The sequence below is a fragment of the Topomyia yanbarensis genome, unplaced genomic scaffold, assembly GCF_030247195.1.
Source record: "Topomyia yanbarensis strain Yona2022 unplaced genomic scaffold, ASM3024719v1 HiC_scaffold_29, whole genome shotgun sequence".
NCBI lineage: Eukaryota > Metazoa > Arthropoda > Insecta > Diptera > Culicidae > Topomyia > Topomyia yanbarensis.
In genome coordinates, this window is record NW_026683481.1 from 4,004 (window position 1) to 24,078 (window position 20,075).

Consider the following 20,075-nt stretch of genomic DNA (forward strand, 5'->3'; position numbering starts at 1 on the left):
GATGAGCTGTTGTGAATGCATGAATAATTCTACACGCACGCATAGTTTTAAGACAAGCTAAAAACTAAGATAGTAACTATAATATTCTAGTAAGCTATTTGAAATAGTTTTATCAAATCCAACTGTTTCTTATTGGTTGTAATGCTATTGAAAAAAATGGGAGCTTACATCAAAATAGCTCTTTTGGAACTTTTGTTTTGCAACATATTAAAAATACCAAACTAACTTAGTACGTTGATTTCACGAAACGATACTGTTATCAGTCATGTTTACTTTTTAGATAATTCAGGAATCCTGGGAATTGAAGAGGGGCATATTGCCCCTCTTACCCTATTGTGCTTTTCTACCCGCCGGCTACGCTTATCAAATGAACAGTCGAATAAAATCAATCGAACAGAACACTTCATATCTCGTCATTGCTACTGTGAAGATGCCAGCCACCATTAGGAAATCACCCATTACACTCTGGTCTTTGAACCGGACACGTCTTACCTGCAGGACTCTCAAATATGCAATGACGCTGCTACTTGCGCGCTCTCTGTAGAATGGCGATAAGTCGATAAAGGGCATACGCAATGTAGAGTGGCGGACAATTGGTCGACTCACCCCACACATCCCCCTTCTTCTCCACAGAATGGAAAAATACGCATAGAGCTGGTACGCATAGAGTCTATATGCATGTTCTTATATTAGTTGCCATAAGTATGCCATGCTTTGCTTCGTTTGACATAGCAACCTAACAAACGATTAGAAAATCATTTTCAAAGTGTACCCTGAAGCAAGAAGACTTACTTCTCTGTCCGCTCTCGCAAAAATTGTCAAGAAGGATGGGATTGCTGAAGAAGAAACGTGAAAATGAACGAGAAATGGTATATTGTAAGTAAAAACTAACGAAAATTAACGGCTCTGTATCTCAAAGATTCTACTCCACTTGACGAACGTATTCGGATAGATAGGATGGATTTCTTTTCTCCCTCGTTGGGCGCTGAGGACGATCGTCGATGGGAGTAGCATCTAGATTTGATTTTGCTATCGGATCTTGCTTGTTTGCTGGTTTCCGCTCTCGCCATTCTTGGACCTTTTCTGTCTGCGACACGTGGCGGCGAAGTTGTTGACCATCGGGATCACAGAGCACCAAACTACCATTACATTCCTGGGATACAACGTATCGCTTCATGCCGAATCTGCTTTCCCCTTTGGTTCTCGATTGGCGTTCTACGACTACCGTGTCACCTGGTTTAACTCTACAAACCTTAGCGCCACGTCGAACATCTTCTCTCTTTTTTGACAGTAGCTTCGCTTTACGACTTCGTGTATCTAATTCGCTTTCGTCATAATTTAATCTTCTGTGTGGGAGAAGTGGCAATCCACGCCTGATTTTACGACCCATCAACACCTCCTCGGGTGGCAGTTTTGTGATTGTATAATCTCCGGCATTGTACGCTTGAATCGCGGCTTGTAGTTCCTTCTGATAATTTGAACCAGTAGACCCCGCAGCACACATGGCTTTATTCACGATTTTCATGAACCCTTCAACCAAACCGTTTTGTTGCGGAAAAAAGGGAGTCGAAAACACAGTTTGAATGCCACGTTCAGAGCAATAGCTTGCGTATTCCTCCCCATTGAATGGGGGTCCATTTTCCGATTTGATTGTTCTTGGGAAACCTTCTCTTTCAAAAATCGAATCCAGAACACATTTAGTGTATTCGAACCTGGTTGATTTAACAGGACGCGCTATTGCATATCTGGACCTTAGATAAATCACAACCAAAATTGATATATTTCCGAACTTCAGATATGGCCCATTAAAATCCAAAGCGATCGTATCCCACACCGCTTTAGGTGCGAATGATCTCTACATAGGAGTTGGCCTCTCCGGTTTACCATTTACGGCGCAAGTGGCACACGATTTAACCCATTTTTCTGCATCGCTTGCTATTGCTGGTCACCAAACGCGCCTTCTCAAAATACTTTTAAATTTTGCCTTAGGCGCAAAGCCCAACCATCTGCTCTTGTCAAAGCCCTTTTTGATTCCTCGCGTGCCCTTCTCAGAATAAATGCCATTCCCTGAGCATCTGTGCGCAGTACGAAATGTCTACCTATCAGAAAATAAGAGAAGTGTTCAACTGCCCACACAGCACTCAAAGCCTCTCGCTGGTTCTGAGCGTATTTTCTCTCCGTATCGGTCAGCGACTTCGAGGCGAAGCTGATAATTCGATATTTATCGTCTTCATTCTGTTGCACCAATACTGCACCTAGCGCACGCGGTGAGGCATCTGTGTACAAGTAAGTCCGGTCAGATTCCCAAAAGTAACCAAGGGTCACTGTTGAGTGGATTATGTGTTTTTTGATTAGCTGAAAGACACTTTCTTGCTGTTTCCCCCAACTCCACTTTTGTGACGATGCAACTGCCCACAAAGGGCTGGAAACGTCCGAAAAGTTTTTGATATATGGACTCACAAACGAAGCTAGGCCAAGAAAACTTCTAAGTTCTGATGCGGTAGTCGGTTGACGGAATTTCTGTACATCTCTTATTTTCGATTCTTCAATATTGAAACCGTTCTCGCTAAGCTCATGTTCCAAAAATTTGATATGAGTTCGGTCGAACTCGCATTTATCGGTATTCAATGAGAGGTTATTGGACCGTAAAATTTGCAAAACTTGTGAGACTGTCTTTCTTAGTTCCTCAATTGTTTCAGCGAATAATAGCACGTCATCGATGTATACTATTTTATTCTTAACATCCTTGAGAATACGTGTCATTTCTCGCTGGAATATTTCTGGAGCGCAATTGACACCAAACATCAAGCGAGTAAACCGGAACATCCCATTTTCTGAAAGAAAGGTTGTTAGGTCTCTCGAGTCCTCACTTCGTACGAGGTGGTAGAAGGCGTTGGAAAGGTCGAGCTTGGAGAAAAATTTTGCTCCGTGTAAGGCGATCCTCATCTCATCGATCGACGGCATTCGAAAATATTCCCGCAAGATGGCTTTGTTTGGGGCTCGCATATTTACCACCAAACGAAAATCATCTTTCCCTTTTGGGACTGCAGACATGCCACTTATCCATTGAGGAGCTGTGGTGACCTTTTCAATTATCCCTCGTGTTTCCATCTCTGCAAGTCTTTGTCGTGAACCCTCACGGTATGCAGCGGGAATGTTGCAGTGAGCATTGCGCACTGGGGGGATTGATTCATCAACGCTGAACCTTACCTTAACTCCAGGCATTTTGGGAAATATTCCTGGTTCACAACTATTAATCGTTTCTCCTACTTTCAGTAGCTCCATGTCGCTGGCTGTAGCCCTGCCGAGTAAGGATCGCCTGCCTTGCTTTACAACAACAAAATCTGCAGTGACCTTTGGTTTTAAATAATTAACCACTTCAATACTGGCAATGAAAGCGCATTCAACCTCCATAGGCTTAACCGAAGCATAGGCTTGCAGATTCGAATTGGTTGGTCTGTCCAGCAGGACGAATTTAACCTTCCCAGCTTCAACTTGCTGTTTCAGGATCTTCCAGTCCGCACCTCCTAGAACGTTGACATCTGCCCCAGAGTCTATTAAAATTTTAATTGGACAAGATGAACCATCTCTACAATCGACCAGCACGTCTTGGAGTGAAAGGGCATTGATTTGCTATAATAGGGACAAGATGTAAAAAATAAACAGTATGTATATTTATGACATGCTCACACGACGGTCACGACATGCCAGCGCGAAATGCCCAATCGTGCCACAGGAATTGCAATTTTTCCTTTTAGCTGGACATTCAGTTCCTCTATGAGACGCGCAAAAACACCTAGGACACCTGTTACGACGGCTTACTTGTACCCGACTTTGTACTCTATCCCTGTAGTACGGCACTCTGTTCATAGCGAACCTCTTCGCTTGATTTCGAAGACTCTGTTGATCTTCTGCTCTACGCTTAAACCGATCCTGCGAATTATGATTCTGGTTGCTTGCTGACAACACGTTCGATTCGACGGTAGATGGGATAGTCTCAGCCTGAAATTCCTCGGCTCGAGTAGCTGATTGCACGACGAAGTTTGAATCGTGGCCGTACATACGAGCTGCCTTCTTGAGTTCTTAGTTACGAAGTCCCCTCAAGAGCTGAGTCCGAATGAAACAGTCTTGATCATCTGGACTATAACCACACAACTGTACTTTCCTCGTTAGCCGAGCATGGAAGTTTACAGCGGATTCTCCTTCTTCTTAACGCATGTTTGAAAAACTTTCATGCTCCGTCGCTGGGTCGGTCAAAGATTTAAGATACCGATCAATGTTCTTGACAAACATGTCGTAACAATCATCGTCCCTTGTATCCGGTCGCAATTTGGCAGCCCATACGACACCTCTCAGCTCTTCACCCATCGATAACAGAAGCAAATCCATACGACGCTTTGGATTCTTAACGTTCGACAGTGATGATGCTATCTCGAAATCCTCGATGAAACATGTCCACGCTTCCCACATCTTCGTGGCTGGAACATTCTTAGGAAAGGGTGTGATGTTATCCCAACGGACAGTCCCTTCGGCATCGATATCAGATACCGCTCGTGGAGTGCCCACCGAGCGAGTAGTTGGACTTTCCGTACGAGGATCATTGCGGTCTTTGGAAATCTCTTTGATAATGCTTCCCAATTCTTTTACACGATTTTCCAGCTCACGCTGATGGTCTGGTGCAGCGCTTGAGTAGTGTGAAAAACGGTCGTCGACTTCATCAGCCAGCTCCTCCTGGCGATCGGGACGAGCGCGCACGAACATACCGCTCATCTCATTGCCATGCGTCAAATCATCCGTGTCGCTTGCGGAACCGACCGATGGAGCACGAACATATTTTCCCGGAGTAAACATTTTAGTATCGCTTGCTGTTCTGGAATAAATACTAAAAACAATACCATGTAGTTTCATTGCTTTCATCTACTACTACTGAATAATTTATCATGCTGGTACAGGTATAATCAAGCTCAAATAAGCTTTAAAAAATCAGCAATTATAAATAAATTATGAACTGCATGTTACGATACTCTTCAGGAGGATTATTTACATACTTCTTCCTATCTTGTATGCAAATTTCTGTTTCTATTTGGAGTTTCTATTCATGAAGCGATTTATCTTACTCATTAACGTACAAACAAGTCAAATCAGGGGCGATGATATATGAAGCTTCTTCACAAATCTCTTACGCGGTCTACCTACTGAAGCGGTCCGTTCGACCCATTTTTTTACCCTCTCAACAAGCTTTTTTTCGGTTCTCTCAACGCGCTTTACTTTTGCGGTCCTCTCAACACGCCTTGCTTTTGCGGTCCTCCCAACACGCCATTTTTTCACGCGGTCCTCTCAACACGCCATTTTTTTCATGCGGTCCTCTCAACACGCCATTTTTTTCATGCGGTTCTCTCTACACGCCATTTTTCTCACATGCCGTATCAAAATAAAGGAATATTTGAACTCTTTTTTTGCATGAGCTGTCCTCACGACTCGCATTTTTTCTGCTTCCAGTTTATAAATAACGGTCCTATCAACTCGCAATGCTTTATTAGCACAAACACTGGGACACTACTTGTTACTTTTAATAGGGAAGCCGTCTTAATTTTACGCTTCCAGCACGACAATTTGATTATACTATTCTCACTAGGTTAATGTAATGGGCGATTTCCTAACAGATTGTGGGAAAGCAAAATTATGTTCGTTTTTTTTATTTGCTGTAATGGAAAGAGGCAGCAAATAACCTGTCACGGTCGCCAATGTGAAGATGCCAGCCACCATTAGGAAATCACCCATTACACTCTGGTCTTTGAACCGGACACGTCTTACCTGCAAGACTCTCAAATATGCAATGACGCTGCTACTTGCACGCTCTCTGTAGAATGGCAATAAGTCGATAAAGGGCATACGCAATGTAGAGTGGCGGACAATTGGTCGACTCACCCCACACAGCTACGAAATGAGTCAATTTTTCCCACGTGTTGCGTTTCGTTTTCTAAATCTTCCGCTGCGGACCGTTTCGTCAAATGATTTCTAGTGTCGTCTCGAACACTATTGAAGCTGAGATTTCACAAAATTTGAAATTGATTTGCATCTTTAAGGGTTGACGGGCTATTGTCGCATATCTGTCTCATGTTCTATGCTATTCCCTATTTAAATGAGACTGACTTGCGATTATAGACAGGTAATATCCCAATTATTTCAAATTTTGTGGCAGCGTTCAACAGATGAGTCCCGCCGGTCACCCTGAGTTTGTAGATAATTTAAAAACAAAAATGAAAATCTTAAAGGACAACCACACCAAAACATGACCTCAGTCGGGTTTTGGTGTGTACCTACGTGCTGTGTACACACTCAGCATACTTATCAAATAAGACCAATACTAACCCATTCCTGCTAAACCTACTATACGACGAATGCGAGATTCGTTCGAAAGAGATTCGGACGAATAGGATCCATTTGACTCTTTTTTTTCTTCGAAACCAGGTGGAACAGTTATAGTTAAGTCAGTCCTGGTACGGGTCAGATGGATAGTTTAGGTAATGGCTGAGCTGGTCCATGCCGGACGACATGCACTCCATAGGAGAAGAAGGAATGAAGGACGGGGAAGGGTATAAAATGTTTGTTGAGCGTAATGTTAAGTCATTTAGTATGTCCGTCCATAAGTCAGTACATTGACAGTATTATATCCGACTTTTCTTGATCTATCTAAGGTAATAACAGCTTTAGGATACCATTTTTCTTACCTCGAGATTTGTGCTGGTATTTCGATGTTTACCTGTGCCCCTTGTCTGTTTGTCTGCTCCGCTTTAAATAAGCAATGGTCCTCAAAACGTAACTAACCCACATACATTAGAAGAGAAGAAAAGATTTTTAATATGTTGATATAATGAGTGTTAAATACAAAGATAGTAATATTTTCACTAGACGTTATGTTATGTTAGCTCTTTTAAATGTTGCTTTGTTACCGTTTTTGATTGTCCAGCTTGATGGTTACGAATTCGCTGCACCCCTAGCTTTCCTCATCAAATCCTTCAAACTCTGATGTTAGCATATCTATTTCACTGTCCTCCTCCGAAGCACTGCTCACTTCATAATCCGATTCTACCATGGTATTTAGCAAATTCTTCGCTTCTCTATTCAACTTTTCCTTATCAAGCGCCCAGTCCTGCCACTGCTCTGCATTTATGCCGCTCCTTTCAATATCTTCTCTGATCATTGTACGCCAGGTGAAAGCATGTCTTCCTAATTTCTTTGGTTCATCGATTCTGTATTTGAGCGCTGTTCTCAGTATACTTTCATTTCCTCCTCTTAAGATGTGCCCATTGAAATTAAGGCGTGCTATCCTTATTTGGTTGTTGATGGTTCTCCCCTTCAGTATCTTTGGTGCTATCTGTTCTAGAGGTATCTGTTCTTGTTGATCGGTCTCCTCGATATTTTCCTCCTCCTAAGTCTGGGCTAGGCGTTGTTCATTTCTTATATCATTCCTGATTTGCTCTCCGTCTGAGCTTAGTGACAGCAGAATTTCCAGTATGGAATTTTCCATATCGCGAAGGGCATTCCTGTTGCTTTTGAGCAACGTGGAAACTTCCATGATGTATCGAGCAACTGAAGATATACAGGAGTTGTAAAGCCTTTCAACGACCTCCCATTTTAGCTTGTACCTCCTCAAGAAGCCACATAGAGCGTGAAAAGCCTTGTTGGCCTTTTTTATCCTTTCCGCTGTTGTTTCCTTCCGTGTCAAGCTGCTCGTTACGAATGCACCAAGGTAACCTAATTTTGTGACTACTTTCAACTCGAATGGCCCGAATTTTCTCATGGAGTCTGGTTCAACGTTGTTAATGTCGTAGGGATTTCTGTAGAGGACGCAGGTTTTACTCGTGTTTATTTCTAGACCAACCGAGGCCAGCAGTGGAATTAATAGACCAATTATCCTTTCAACGTCTTCATCCGTGTCGCATACGAACAGCAGATCATCCGCATAGGCCAGAATGCACGGTATAATGATGTGTCCATAGTGTTTCAGGTTGATTTCCGACATCAGTTCCCGCAGCGTTATTAGCACGTGGTGTAGCAGTAAAATAAACAATCTCGGGCTCAGTGGACATCCTTGCTTAATTCCCCTAGCCTTGTTAATTACTGGGGTTCTTTCACCAAACCATTGGAGCGATGTTCTTTCCGCAATGCACGCAGTGTTGATACGATTAACTAATCCCGGTACCACTCCCATGTCTATCAGAATCGCCGATAGTTTTGAAACGTCCACTCTATCAAACGCCTGTTTTAGGTCAATCGCTACCAGTATTGAATGTTTACCCTTCCTCCATCTTTCGTTTAATATTCTGCGTAGCGTGAAGATTTGATCGCAAGCGCCTCTTCTGCTTTGGAACGCCATTTGGTAGGATAACATTGGCGGGATTTGTTGATCGAGTCGGTTTAGCAGCATTCTAGCGTAGATTTTATAGGCAACTAAACAGAGCGTTATGCATCTGTAATCGTCCGTAGATTGTGGGTTTTGTTTTTTGGCTATTGGGACTTGAACCGTTGAAATCCATCCACTAGGAACAGCATTAGATCGGAATACCTGTCGTAACAAGGCAACTAGCTCATCCATCAAGGCGTCTGACCCGTACTTTAGAAGTTCTATAGCTATACCATCTAGACCCGGCGCAGTGTTGTTTTTCATTTTCCTTACAATGTATTCAATCTCCTCTCTTGTTGGATCCGATCCGCTCTCATCCGGGGATCTTTCGAGTAACTGAACGATTTCCAAATTTTCTTTCCATTTTTGACATTTTTGCATTCCACTGCTGAATGTTTAGGTACTTTCGCCACCGTGTATCCTTTCTCCTCCTGTGACTTTTGATGAAACGAAATGTCATTGTCATTCGATCCAGAGAGTTATCATTTTCAGTTAGTTTTAAGAAATTTTCGACTTTCTCCTGAAAATGTTGATTTTCCGCCTCTTCTTTAGCTTTCCATGCCAGTTTCCGTTCTTTCTTCCTTTCTTCATCGCTCCTGTTTGCCAATAACCGTTGTCTTGCCGAAAAGTAACGCTTAGAGGCTGCGGCTCTCCTTGGCGTTTGGGGCGAACCAGCCTTTCTAATTCCGCCGCCGTTTTTATCGCATTCTCCATTCCGCACCATTTTGTCACTACCGCCTGTGCCGCAGTTTGAATATCCGTTAATTGTTTATTTAGTTCGTTTTGATATTTTTTGCGGCTTTCCTCATCAACCCTTAACGAACCAATTTCCAATCGCACTCTTTTATTCGTTCTGTTTTCTTGTGATGTTTTTCGTTTTAAAGTCGGTAGTTTGTTTTTTGCTCTTTTTAAATAGCATACTACCACTTTATGATCGCTCTGAATCTGTGGATGGAAAAAGCATTTCACTTCAGGGAAGCTGAAATCGTTCATTTTTTGCATCAAGATATGATCGATTTGCGAATGGGATCTTCTATTCGACCAGGTGAAGTTAGCTGAACCTGAGTTGCTCAAAGTGACATAATCTTTAAGTTTTAGCCCGTGGAGCAGATTCTTCAGCTTAATGCCATTGTCATTGGACATATCGTGGTGCAAGTTTTTACCGATCCACTGCCGATCATCCACTAGATCATTACGACCCAATCGTGCATTAAGGTCGCCCAAAATCATTACTCGCTCCCTTATGTTGTCTGGTAACTTGATTATGAAGTGGTCCAGTGCGTCGAATTCTCCGTTCTTTCCTACATCTGTGCTACGGATATACGCCGATATGATCAAAAATGGTTTTAAGAAGACATCGTATTTGTATGCGCAGACATTGGCACTAATCCTCTTGAAGCAAACTCCCTTGAATATGGCCTTATGAATCAATATCGCTGTTCCTCCGCCCATACGATCCCGTTCTTCAAATTCGTTTACATTGAACCAAGGATAATTTGCCCTATCCACCGTGCAGTTTGCTAGCCTCGTCTCCTACAACTCCACAATCGTGTATTCCGCTTTCGCAAAGAAATCATCTAGCGTTTCTTGTTTTTCTCGATCGGAACATCCTCTAACATTCCAGCTCGCTTTGGTACTGCCTGCGACTTCCAATGACGGAAAGATTGATCGTGTGCTTATTTGAGATGCATTGATCGTATTCTGGTTCTGCCATTCCGCCAGCATAGGTATAGGGGGTACGTATTCTTCCGTTTCGTTCAAGTTATTCTGTGTTCTGAGATTCAGACGTTGCACCACTGAGTCATAATTATTTCTCTCAGCATGTCTTGATCCTCTTCCACCTACGCGGTACGCTATTCTTACCGTTCTGTTCGTTACTCCTCTCTCGTTAAATTTTGTTATCGTGCCATTTTCGTTACACACGTCCACTCTACAGTTGTAAATCGCTGCTACTGCCGCTATGGTTTCCTCACCGCCCCATTCTCTGAGATGTGTTAAACGTCGCAAAAAATCTTCAATTTTTTCGGTTACGTTGATGCCTGCATAAACTCCTACATCGGAGACCCTCTCCATCAGACATGGAAGAAAATTTTCTCGGTTGGCTTTAATATGTTCCACTACAAATGCTCTCAGCCGGACTATTGCTGCCGCGTGCTCTTCACTTCCGATATCGCACCACACCTCCATCGTACATCATTTGCTCCATTTTATTTCAGTTTCTATTTCCGTTTGTCTTTTCCACCAAACCATGTTTAAAGACCTGCGAAAAAGTAAGTGACCCACTATTTATATATCGCTGGAAGAAAAATCTCTTATTAGCGGAGGAGCTTCCGAATAGATACCTGTGCAGATGAGAACACACTCTCTTCAGATTCTTATTGCTGTATTATAGCCTATCCAATAATATTATAGTGTATATTGAATTATGATAATTGTTGGCAGTAATTGTTCGGAGTTCGTTTAGCAGTACAACTCGCTAGTTGCGGTATTATCTGCTCGAAGCTGAAACACAAATTTTTATTTCATTTCCAATTGCTCTTCCTATCTTAATGCTACTTACAATTTAGTATCCGAAATACCACGGACCGCTAACAGAAACTTTTCCTTCACCTCAATTAATCCAATCTGTCCGATCTATACTCTACTCCACGATCTTCTCTGCTTCACTTCCTATAATTCTACAAATTATATATTTTTTATCTTTACGCCTTAAAATATTTCTTCATTCGCCGTATATTTTCTATTTCATCACTCTGACACTTCACTTTGTTTTGGCCATTTCCTCGTCTACACTCTCTCTCACCATAACCCATTTTGAGGTAAATTCAAATGTGGGCTGACTTGCCGCACCACGCAACGGGGGGTTTCTGGGAACTTTACACTCAACATTCTCCCCCTCGTGTCGCTAGAGCTTTTGCCTCGGCGTCACCTACATCTCCAACATCTAATATAGCGAGTTTAGTCGCCGGACGTTGCAAAATTCCACTACTCGTTTGAACATCTGCACGACGAGCTGGTCCGTCCTTTCCGGGGTATATCCGGACCACACGTCCCCTCAACCACCGATTTCTGACATTCTCGTCCACTATCAGCACCAATTCACCTTCCTGGATTGATCTTACATCCTGGAACCACTTTGTCCGTCTGGTTATTGTAGGCAGATATTCATTTATCCACCGACGCCAAAAATTGTACAATGCGTGCTGGATCATATTCCAGCTCCTCCTAATTGCAGCCCTCGCATCGACGGGATTTTTTACCGGCTGCTGAACCCCATTGGAGCTTAGCAACAAAAAATGGTTCGGGGTGAGCGACTCGGTATCAGCAGTTTCTACCGGCACGAATGTCAGGGGACGAGAATTAATCATATGTTCCGCCTCTGTCAACAACGTGATGAATGACTCTTCGTCTAATCTATGCTCCGTCGGAAGGGCTCCCAGTGCGACTTTCACCGACCTTACCATTCTTTTCCAACAACCTCCCATATGCGGTGCCGCAGGTGGATTGAATCGCCACTGCGTATTGGCATCGGTGAACGTACTCGCTAAATCCTTGTTGACCCTTTTCAACTCTATCTTCAGCTCCCTACTCGCACCGACAAAATTGGTACCATTGTCGGAGAAAATTTCCTGTGGAGCACCTCGGCGGGCGATAAAGCGACGAATGGCCTTTTTGCAAGAGTCTGTAGACAAGCTCGCTGCGACTTCCAAATGAATGGCTCTGATCGTTAAACAGGTGAAAAGGGCCACCCACCTTTTAACTACACTCCGTCCGATTTGTATTTGATATGGACCGAAGTAGTCGATTCCCACAAACGTAAACAGTCGCAAGTATGGCGTCAATCTAACGCAAGGTAATGGACCCATCTTGGGTACAGCAGGAACAGCTCTATGTACTCGACACCATGTACAATTTTTTCTAGCAAGACGTACTTGAACTCTCAACCTTGGCACGTAGAATCGCTGCTTGACTTCATTCACGATAGTTTCGTTGTTTGCATGACGGTAAATACGGTAGTACCAATCAAGAAGAAGTCTGGTCATCCGATGTTCCTTCGGCAGAATAACAGGATATTTAGCATCATAGGTTAGGCATTCTGCTTTTTCCGACCGTCCATCCACTCGGAGAATCCCGAACTCGTCCATCGCTGGCGTAGCTGTTGCGATCTTGCTGCTTTTCTCCAATGGCTTCCGATCCTCGTTTCTCACTCGTAGATTGCGCTTCAACGTTGCAACTTCGTCCGGAAACTCGTCCGATTGCGCCGACCGCCATAAACTACGCTCTGCTTTCTGCAACTCTTTTTTCGTTAAACCAGCAGTTTCCAACGGTATCTTGGAGTTCGCTCGTCGACAATTGTCCACGAACCGATGGACATACGCAACGCATCTATGCAGACATTCCCACTTCGAGAAACGCTCAAAATCAACTATCGGTTTCTAAATTACATGCGCAAATAAATAGGCTGGTCGTAGTTCTTCGCTGGCTTCCCCGATGTCAACAGGGTCCTTTGGCCATTCATGATTTTCGTCGTGTATATATTCAGGTGCCTTATACCACCGACTAGCGGGTTCAAAGGACGGGCCTCGTCCCCACTTCGTGGCCTCGTCAGCGACATTGAGTCGTGTTGGAACCCACCTCCATTCATCGACCTTCGACAGACTGAGTATCTCGTTAACCCTAAATGCCACGTATGGACGATATCGTCGTAGATCGGATTTAATCCATGAGCGGACGGTGGTTGAATCGGTCCAGAAATATGTACGCTTTATCTTAAACGAATGTCCTTCCTCGATGGTTTTCCTCAGTCGTGCTCCTAGAACGGCTGCAAGTAGTTCTAAACGCGGAATAGATAACGGTTGAAGGGGTGCGACCTTGGTCTTTGAAGAGACTAAAGCGCAGCGCACACGTCCTTGATCCAGCATTCTGAAATAGGCTACAGCTGCAAAGGCTTGCTCACTGGCATCAACGAATATGTGTAGCTCCAACGAATCCAAACTATTTATATCGTAGCCGGGAAAATAGCATCGAGGGATCTTTATATTCTCCATATTCCGTAAAACTGTGAGCCACTGTTCCCAACGACAGAATACCTCATCTGGGATAGTTTCGTCCCATCCGACATTTGCTCGCCATACATCCTGCACAATAACCTTTCCATGTATTACAAACGCCGCAACGAGACCCAAAGGATCGTAGATGCTCATGACAACTCGCAGTAACTCTCTTTTCGTGGGAATAACTTCGCCTTGAACTAACCGTCTGACATCGTCCCGAAAGCTCAACGTGAATGAGAAAACGTCGTCATTTGACAACCAAACTAACCCTAGCAGTCGTTTGGAAGCTACCTCTTTATCAGCAACAAAACATTTCACTGCCGTTGGGTTGACTTCCCCGATACGTTTCAGCACAACTTCATGGTTGAAAATTCAGTTCCGTATCTAAAATCCGGCCTTTGCGTGAACTTCACTAACCTCTAGCGCTAATCCGACTGCTTCCTCTATAGTATCTAAGCTCTCCAGGTAATCATCTACGTAGTGCCTTTTCTTTATAGCATCTGCAGCCTTAGGATACTCTTTCTCGTTCTCCGTTGCGTTGAAATTTTTCACATACTGCGACTGTACCGGCGAGCACGTCACACCAAAGATCTGTTACCATCGTCTCCATCGGCACGTCAGGAGTGTTCCTCCAGAGAAAAAGCTGCGCACTGCGATCTTTCTCCCGTATCAAAATTTGGTGGAACATTTCCTTTATATCTCCGCATATCGCAACCTCTCGTTCGCGGTAGCGATACAATACGGACAACAGGGGTGTTAACAGATCCGGTCCTTTCAACAGCATCGTGTTTAATGATACGCCTTTAACTTTTGCCGCGGCGTCCCAAATCAACCTCATTTTTCCAGGCTTTTTTGGATTCAACACTATTCCGAGTGACAAGTACCAAGTTCGGTTGGTATCGAAACTAGCCTATTCATCACTGGTTGCCTTATGCGCATATCCTTTCTGTTGGAAATCTACTATTTGTTGGCGAACATTTTCATACAACTCGGGGTTCTTCGATAGACGTTTCTCTAGACATCGCAAACGTTTCTCCGCCATTGGACGACTGTCAGGGAACTCGACATGGTCGTGTTTCCATAAAAGACCCGTTTCGAACCTCTCACTCTTTGATCCTCGATACCTTCAATAAAAGGAGCTACCGTCACACCCATACTTTCCACCGAAAAGAACTCACGGGCATAATCATGGAGCTGGTCGTCTGATCGAGCGCAAATATGCATTTGGCGATGCTGAAATGACTCCGTGTCCTCTCGTGTCCTAACTAATACCAAACTCATAGATTTGGGGAGCAACGTGAACATGACTAAATTATGCACAGAAGAGAAATCAATCATAGAGAGCCCCCCATCCGCACACACATCCTGCTGAAAAAGTACCCAGGTTTGTCTTTGCTTATATTGGGAAATTATCCAATATAAGCAAAGACGTCGGTTTGGTCCACGTGGGTGATGGTTCTTCAAAACAACTAGAAACGTTAAAATATTGTCATTGTCATTGTCATTTCTCAGCCCACACCCTGGCAGACGTTCATCCGCCCATCTAGACTCTGTCAAGATGAGGACCTACAAAGCCTAACTGTTCGTATGTACTAGTCCGTATAGCACACCAGTTTCTTCCACAAGCAGGCGCCGGTTGTTAGCCAGTCCCACAAGTTTCAGATACATTACATAGAGGATAGTCGGAGGCAGAAAATGAAGAGATAGAAGAGAGGTTTTGGTTTGCTGAAACGAGACAAAAAAGCAAAATAATTGTGATTAGTATCGTAGTTATAATAAATAAGTAAACGATTTCTCATCTGCTGTTCGTTTCCCTGCTCGTAGTCCTCCTTCCTGTTCCTGGTCTGTTTGGGCTATTGGTTTTCCGTTTCTTTGGCCGTCACGTTCTCTTGCACCAGGTTAGCAAATAAAAAGAAATGGAGATAAAGGGTGTGATTAGTACTTGTAATTGGACATACATGTTGCTGGTTCATGAAATTATTTGCGGAATGAGGATACATTGTGTTTGCTTTTAATTGATTTTTTTTTTGATTTTTATTGTCATGTTAATTTTCAGTTCGGTAATTTTGTTGAGGTTTAATTCCTCGCATGTGTGATTTAGTCGTCCGTTTCCGATTCCTCGAATCCTTCAAAGTTCTCCTCGTTATCATCTCCTTCCTGAAAGCCTGGGAAGTCGTCTTCGTATTCCTCTTCTTCTTCTGCGGGTTCCTCATACAGTTGGGATAGCATGCGACCTGCGAAGGCCTTAAACCGTTCACGGTCTTCTGCTAACTTCCTCAGGTAGGCTGCCGATAGTTTGGTGCATACCATATCCTGCTCTACAGAGGTGTTCCAGTTGTGGCACGGTCGACCGCGTTTATATAGACCTGGGATCTGATACTCGGCTGCCAGCTTTATTATCTCTCCTTCCTCCATTCGTTGTATGTGTGCCCAGTATAGTAATCGGGCCATTCTTATCTTCCGTACTATTGTGCGGCCTTCCAGGATTGCTTCTATGTCCGAAGCCGATAAGTTTGCTTGGTTCTGTTCGTTAGAGTCAATGCGCAAGTCGTGATACAGTCCTGAAACAATTTGTAGCTCCATGTCACGTAATCGGTCTCTGTTCTGCTTGGTTAACGTGGATACCTTTAAGGCATATAAAACTATCGGTGTTATCACTGTATGGTATATCTTACGTGAAGTTTCCCATCGAAGCCTGAACGTTCTAACAAACAATGCGATTGAATGGTACGCTCGAAGTGCTTTTTGGACACGATCTGATACCGTTTCCCGATGATTTAGAGTGCTGGTCATGTAAGCACCGAGATGTCGAAGTTTTGACACCACGCGTAGTTTGTAATTTCCAAATTGTCTTTCATGGTCAGGTTCATTCATTTCTGGTTTGGATGGGTCCCGGATGAGTACATCTGTTTTGTTCACGTTTAGTTCTAGGCCATATTCCTTCAAACAAGGCCCTATTAGGTTTAGTAGACGTGGTATTTGCGATGGGTCCGTTACTAGCAACACAATGTCGTCGGCATACACCCTTAAGCACGGAAGTTTGATCCTATTTTGCTGGCCCAAAAATAGTTCCGGCATCATTTCTTGCAAGCGTTTGAGCGCTTGGTCGAGAAGGTATACAAATAACTTTGGTAAAAGGGGGCAACCTTGTTTAATTCCTCGGACTTTATTGTGATTCTCTGTTCTTTGCCCGAACCATTGTAGGGAGGTCTGTTCGGTTAAGCATGCTGATACTATACGATTTATAAGGTATGTAGAGACTCCTAATCTCATCAATGTGCTTGGAACTACTCTTAGGTCAATGGTGTCGAAAGCCTACTGTATATCCAGTGACATGATATATGTGATGCGTCCCTTGCGCCAGCGTTCGTCCAGCAGTTGCTTTACAATGAAGATTTGATCTTCAGCACCTCTGTTATGATGATAGGCGAACTGGTAATTATCCACGTCTCCAAGGTGTTGCTCGAGTTGTTCCAATAAGTATCTGAAATAAATTTTGTACACACTAAGCCAGCCAAAAGTTGTTCGGTAATTTCTTTTGACGACTACCACAGTAAAGTGATATTTTTACGGAGCTGTCAGCAAATTATTTAAAAAATTGCGGAAAATTTTTCATTTTTTAACGATTTTCAGCAATTTTTCGAATAATTTGCTGAAACCCGCAATATTTTTTACTGAATTTATCAGCACTTCTGTTTTTTTCGGTACAAAAACATTATCCAGTAAAAAACTGACTGATTATTCGGCAAAATTGTACCAACATTACCGAACCTCGTCAAAAACTTACAAAACAGGTACAGCAAATCATCTGTCAAATCGCCATTTTCAGCGGAAACTACTGACTGACCAGTATTTTTTGACGCTTGGATAGAACGGATAGCGGAGAGTTCGGTAACCGAATTGTTTTACTGAATTGATTACCGAACGGTTTGCTGTTCAAAACCCCAGCAAAATTTTACTGTACCCAGTAATTTAAATTAAGTGTGTAGATTATCGGGCATAACGTTATTCTCCTGTATTCATCTACTCCCTTTGGTCTTGGCTTTTTTGGAATAGGAACATGTACTGTTTCCGTCATTTGAGTAGGAACTTCATTGTTTCTCCAGATCCGTTGTAGCAACTTGTGTATTTCTTCCAATAGGCTTTCGGGTCCATATTTAATTAGCTCTGGTCGTACTCCATCTGTTCCTGCCGCGGTGCTATTGCGCAGCATCATGCAGATTCGCTGTACGTCACAGAGTGTTGGGCCTGATTCTGCAGGTGGTTCCGTTGGCTCTGGTAAAAGAGTCACTTCAATCGGATCCGCGCCAGCCTGTAGCTTCTCTTACCAGCTACGGATCGGGATATATGTTGTAGTACTTTTCGTTGTTTGGCGGCGATGGCGCTTCAGATATCTGAATGTTAATCGGACCCTATCTAATGCTGGATAGTTTTCCAGGTTTTCGAAAAACTGGTTTATTTTCTCTTCCTGGTGGTCTTCATATGCTTGACTTTTTGCTTTCCTGGCTTTACGGTACTTACGCTTTAGTGTGGGGTTGTGGCGGTCTGCGAGTAACTCCTTTTGAATTGCTTCCAGTGCTCGTCCTGCTTTTTTGCGTCTGGGAGTCGTGGGAGATCCTGGCGTGTCTAATGTTGTGGTTGCTGCATCCCGGACAGAGCTTATAATGGTGTTGAGGTGATCTTTCGGATCCATTGAGACATCTACGCTTGTGATTTGCGGTGTGTTGCTCAGTACCCTTCCATAGCGATCTTTTGCTTCTGGGTCGGTTGTCAGCAGTGAAACTTGATATTGTGTTTGTTTTGTGTTCTCTTTCGTGCTGAACTGCTGGATCAACTGTTGTTTTTTTCCTTCTGCTATATTATTGGGAGGACGATGACGTACCGTTAATTATGGTACCGTTAATGTTAGCATGCGATGGTCCGAGAATCCCTCTATTCCATCAAGGCATTTACATTTCGGTTTCTGGAATCGAGGGATGCGGGGCATTGCGATGTGGTCTATCTGCGAGCATTTGTTACCGCGATTCCATGTACATAGCACGCTGGGAGAAGGGCCGAATGAACTGCATAGTGAGAGGTTGTGGCTATGTAATATATCCTTAAGTCCATCTCCATTCGCGTTACTCCAAGGATGGTATAGATATTTTCCGACCTTTGGCCGATCAGCGAGGAGTAAATCCCTGTAGCCGACATGCGCATTAAAATCTCCCATCAATATAATATTTGAACGTTGGCGTAATGAGAGGCGTCTTAGGAATGTATGTAGGTTGTTGTATTCCGGGTCTGCTTGCCCACTCGATGATCGGGCGTAGATGGAGATTATGATTAGCTGCTCTCCCATCACCGGTAGGAACACCGCACACGCGTTATCTGATATCCGTAGAAATTTACAGTTGCGGGCCAAGTTGCTTTCGATTGCTATGGCCGTTCCACCGCACATCCTTGCGCTTCCTGGTTGTTTGTTGACATTGTACCATTGGAATGATTGCGTGCATGTTGTACATGTCATCATCCGCGTTTCTTGTAGGCAAACCACAACTACTCTGTTCGATCGTAGGAACTGGTCTATCAGTGCTCGGTCGTTTTCTTGGGAGCATCCAGCCACATTCCATGTTCCCATAACAAAGCTATTCGTCATGCTTATGGGTGTTAGTGTAGGTTGCTGAATATAGCTATGTTGAGTTACTTCGTGTGAGTCCACATCAGCTGGCCAATTATTCATTGGGATAATATGCTGGAGTGGTTGTGGATCGTTCATTGGTGGTGAATAATCCGGATTCGGATTCGGACCTGGCGGCAACAATGTTCTTATCGAACATAATTCCATGGGGACAGTATTTGTGTTGATACTATTCGTTGTTTCTGGGAACGAGCATCGGCTGCTTCGAGAATTTTGGGTTTCGTTCAGCAGCCTGATTACACTGTCGTAGTGATTGTCTTCGTTACTTCGTCGGTGGACGATGTTCAGATATTTGTTTTCTGGTCCTGGGTCTCCTATCACGATGTATTTTGAGTTTTCTGTGTAGATTCTTATCCCGTATCCGAAGGTGCTGGCCACCGCCCTTATGGTTTCCTCTCCTCCCCAAAATCGTGGTGTTGCAAGCTGATTTAGGTAGTGGTCGATCAGTTTCTGGGGCATTAATGTGCTTACCTGTTTTACGGTGAATGATCATAAAGATTAAGCTGCTAAACACTTCACTTATATGCCTACCTTTTCTGGGAAGATTAGTTGTGCTTGTGGGAGTAGTCTTTCTCCGTACGTGTTAATTCTTTCCCGATAGTAACTTACCACCATTGCACGTAGGGTGCGGCTATAAAAGTCACTCTGATCCGTTCTTGGGATGCAGTTCCAAATCTGATGGGCTAGCGATGTAAATAGGCAATTGTGCGTCGTTCTTTGATTTAATCTTTTACGCTTAGTGTGATGTTGGGGAGGTGTGTGTTGGTTCATGTATTTTATGTTCTATACGTTCTCGCGTAGCTCATTGAGGCCCCCTTACACGAGAGGTCAATAATTTCACTACTGAGTAGCAATATTACTTTCAGCAGTCGTGTTAGGCGAGCAATGACGGAACTCCCGTTCTTGACCTATTTGTTTAGCGTCGCCCTGGGGA

The 20,075-nt window shown here is 43.6% G+C and overlaps 1 protein-coding gene across 1 annotated transcript; it reads right to left on the reverse strand.

The window, feature by feature from the left end:
* Positions 1-11,289: 11,289 nt before the first annotated feature.
* Positions 11,290-14,299, reverse strand: LOC131695113 (uncharacterized). Its single transcript, XM_058983631.1, has 3 exons — positions 14,029-14,299; positions 12,853-13,817; positions 11,290-12,810 (listed from the first exon to the last, which is right to left on the reverse strand). The coding sequence occupies exons 1-3, from the start codon at positions 14,297-14,299 to the stop codon at positions 11,290-11,292; spliced, it is 2,757 nt and encodes a 918-aa protein (XP_058839614.1).
* Between the last annotated feature and the right edge of the window lie 5,776 nt (positions 14,300-20,075).

Excerpts from the sequence above, each read along its gene's own strand:
- LOC131695113 (XM_058983631.1), bottom strand. The coding sequence starts at position 14,299 with ATGAGGTTGATTTGGGACGCCGCGGCAAAAGTTAAAGGCGTATCATTA. Across the intron at positions 13,818-14,028 it reads TTGGTGTGACGTGCTCGCCG|TTGTGCTGAAACGTATCGGG; the intron begins GTACAGTCGCAG and ends TCAACCATGAAG. Across the intron at positions 12,811-12,852 it reads CAGCCTATTTATTTGCGCAT|TGGGAATGTCTGCATAGATG; the intron begins GTAATTTAGAAA and ends CGTTTCTCGAAG.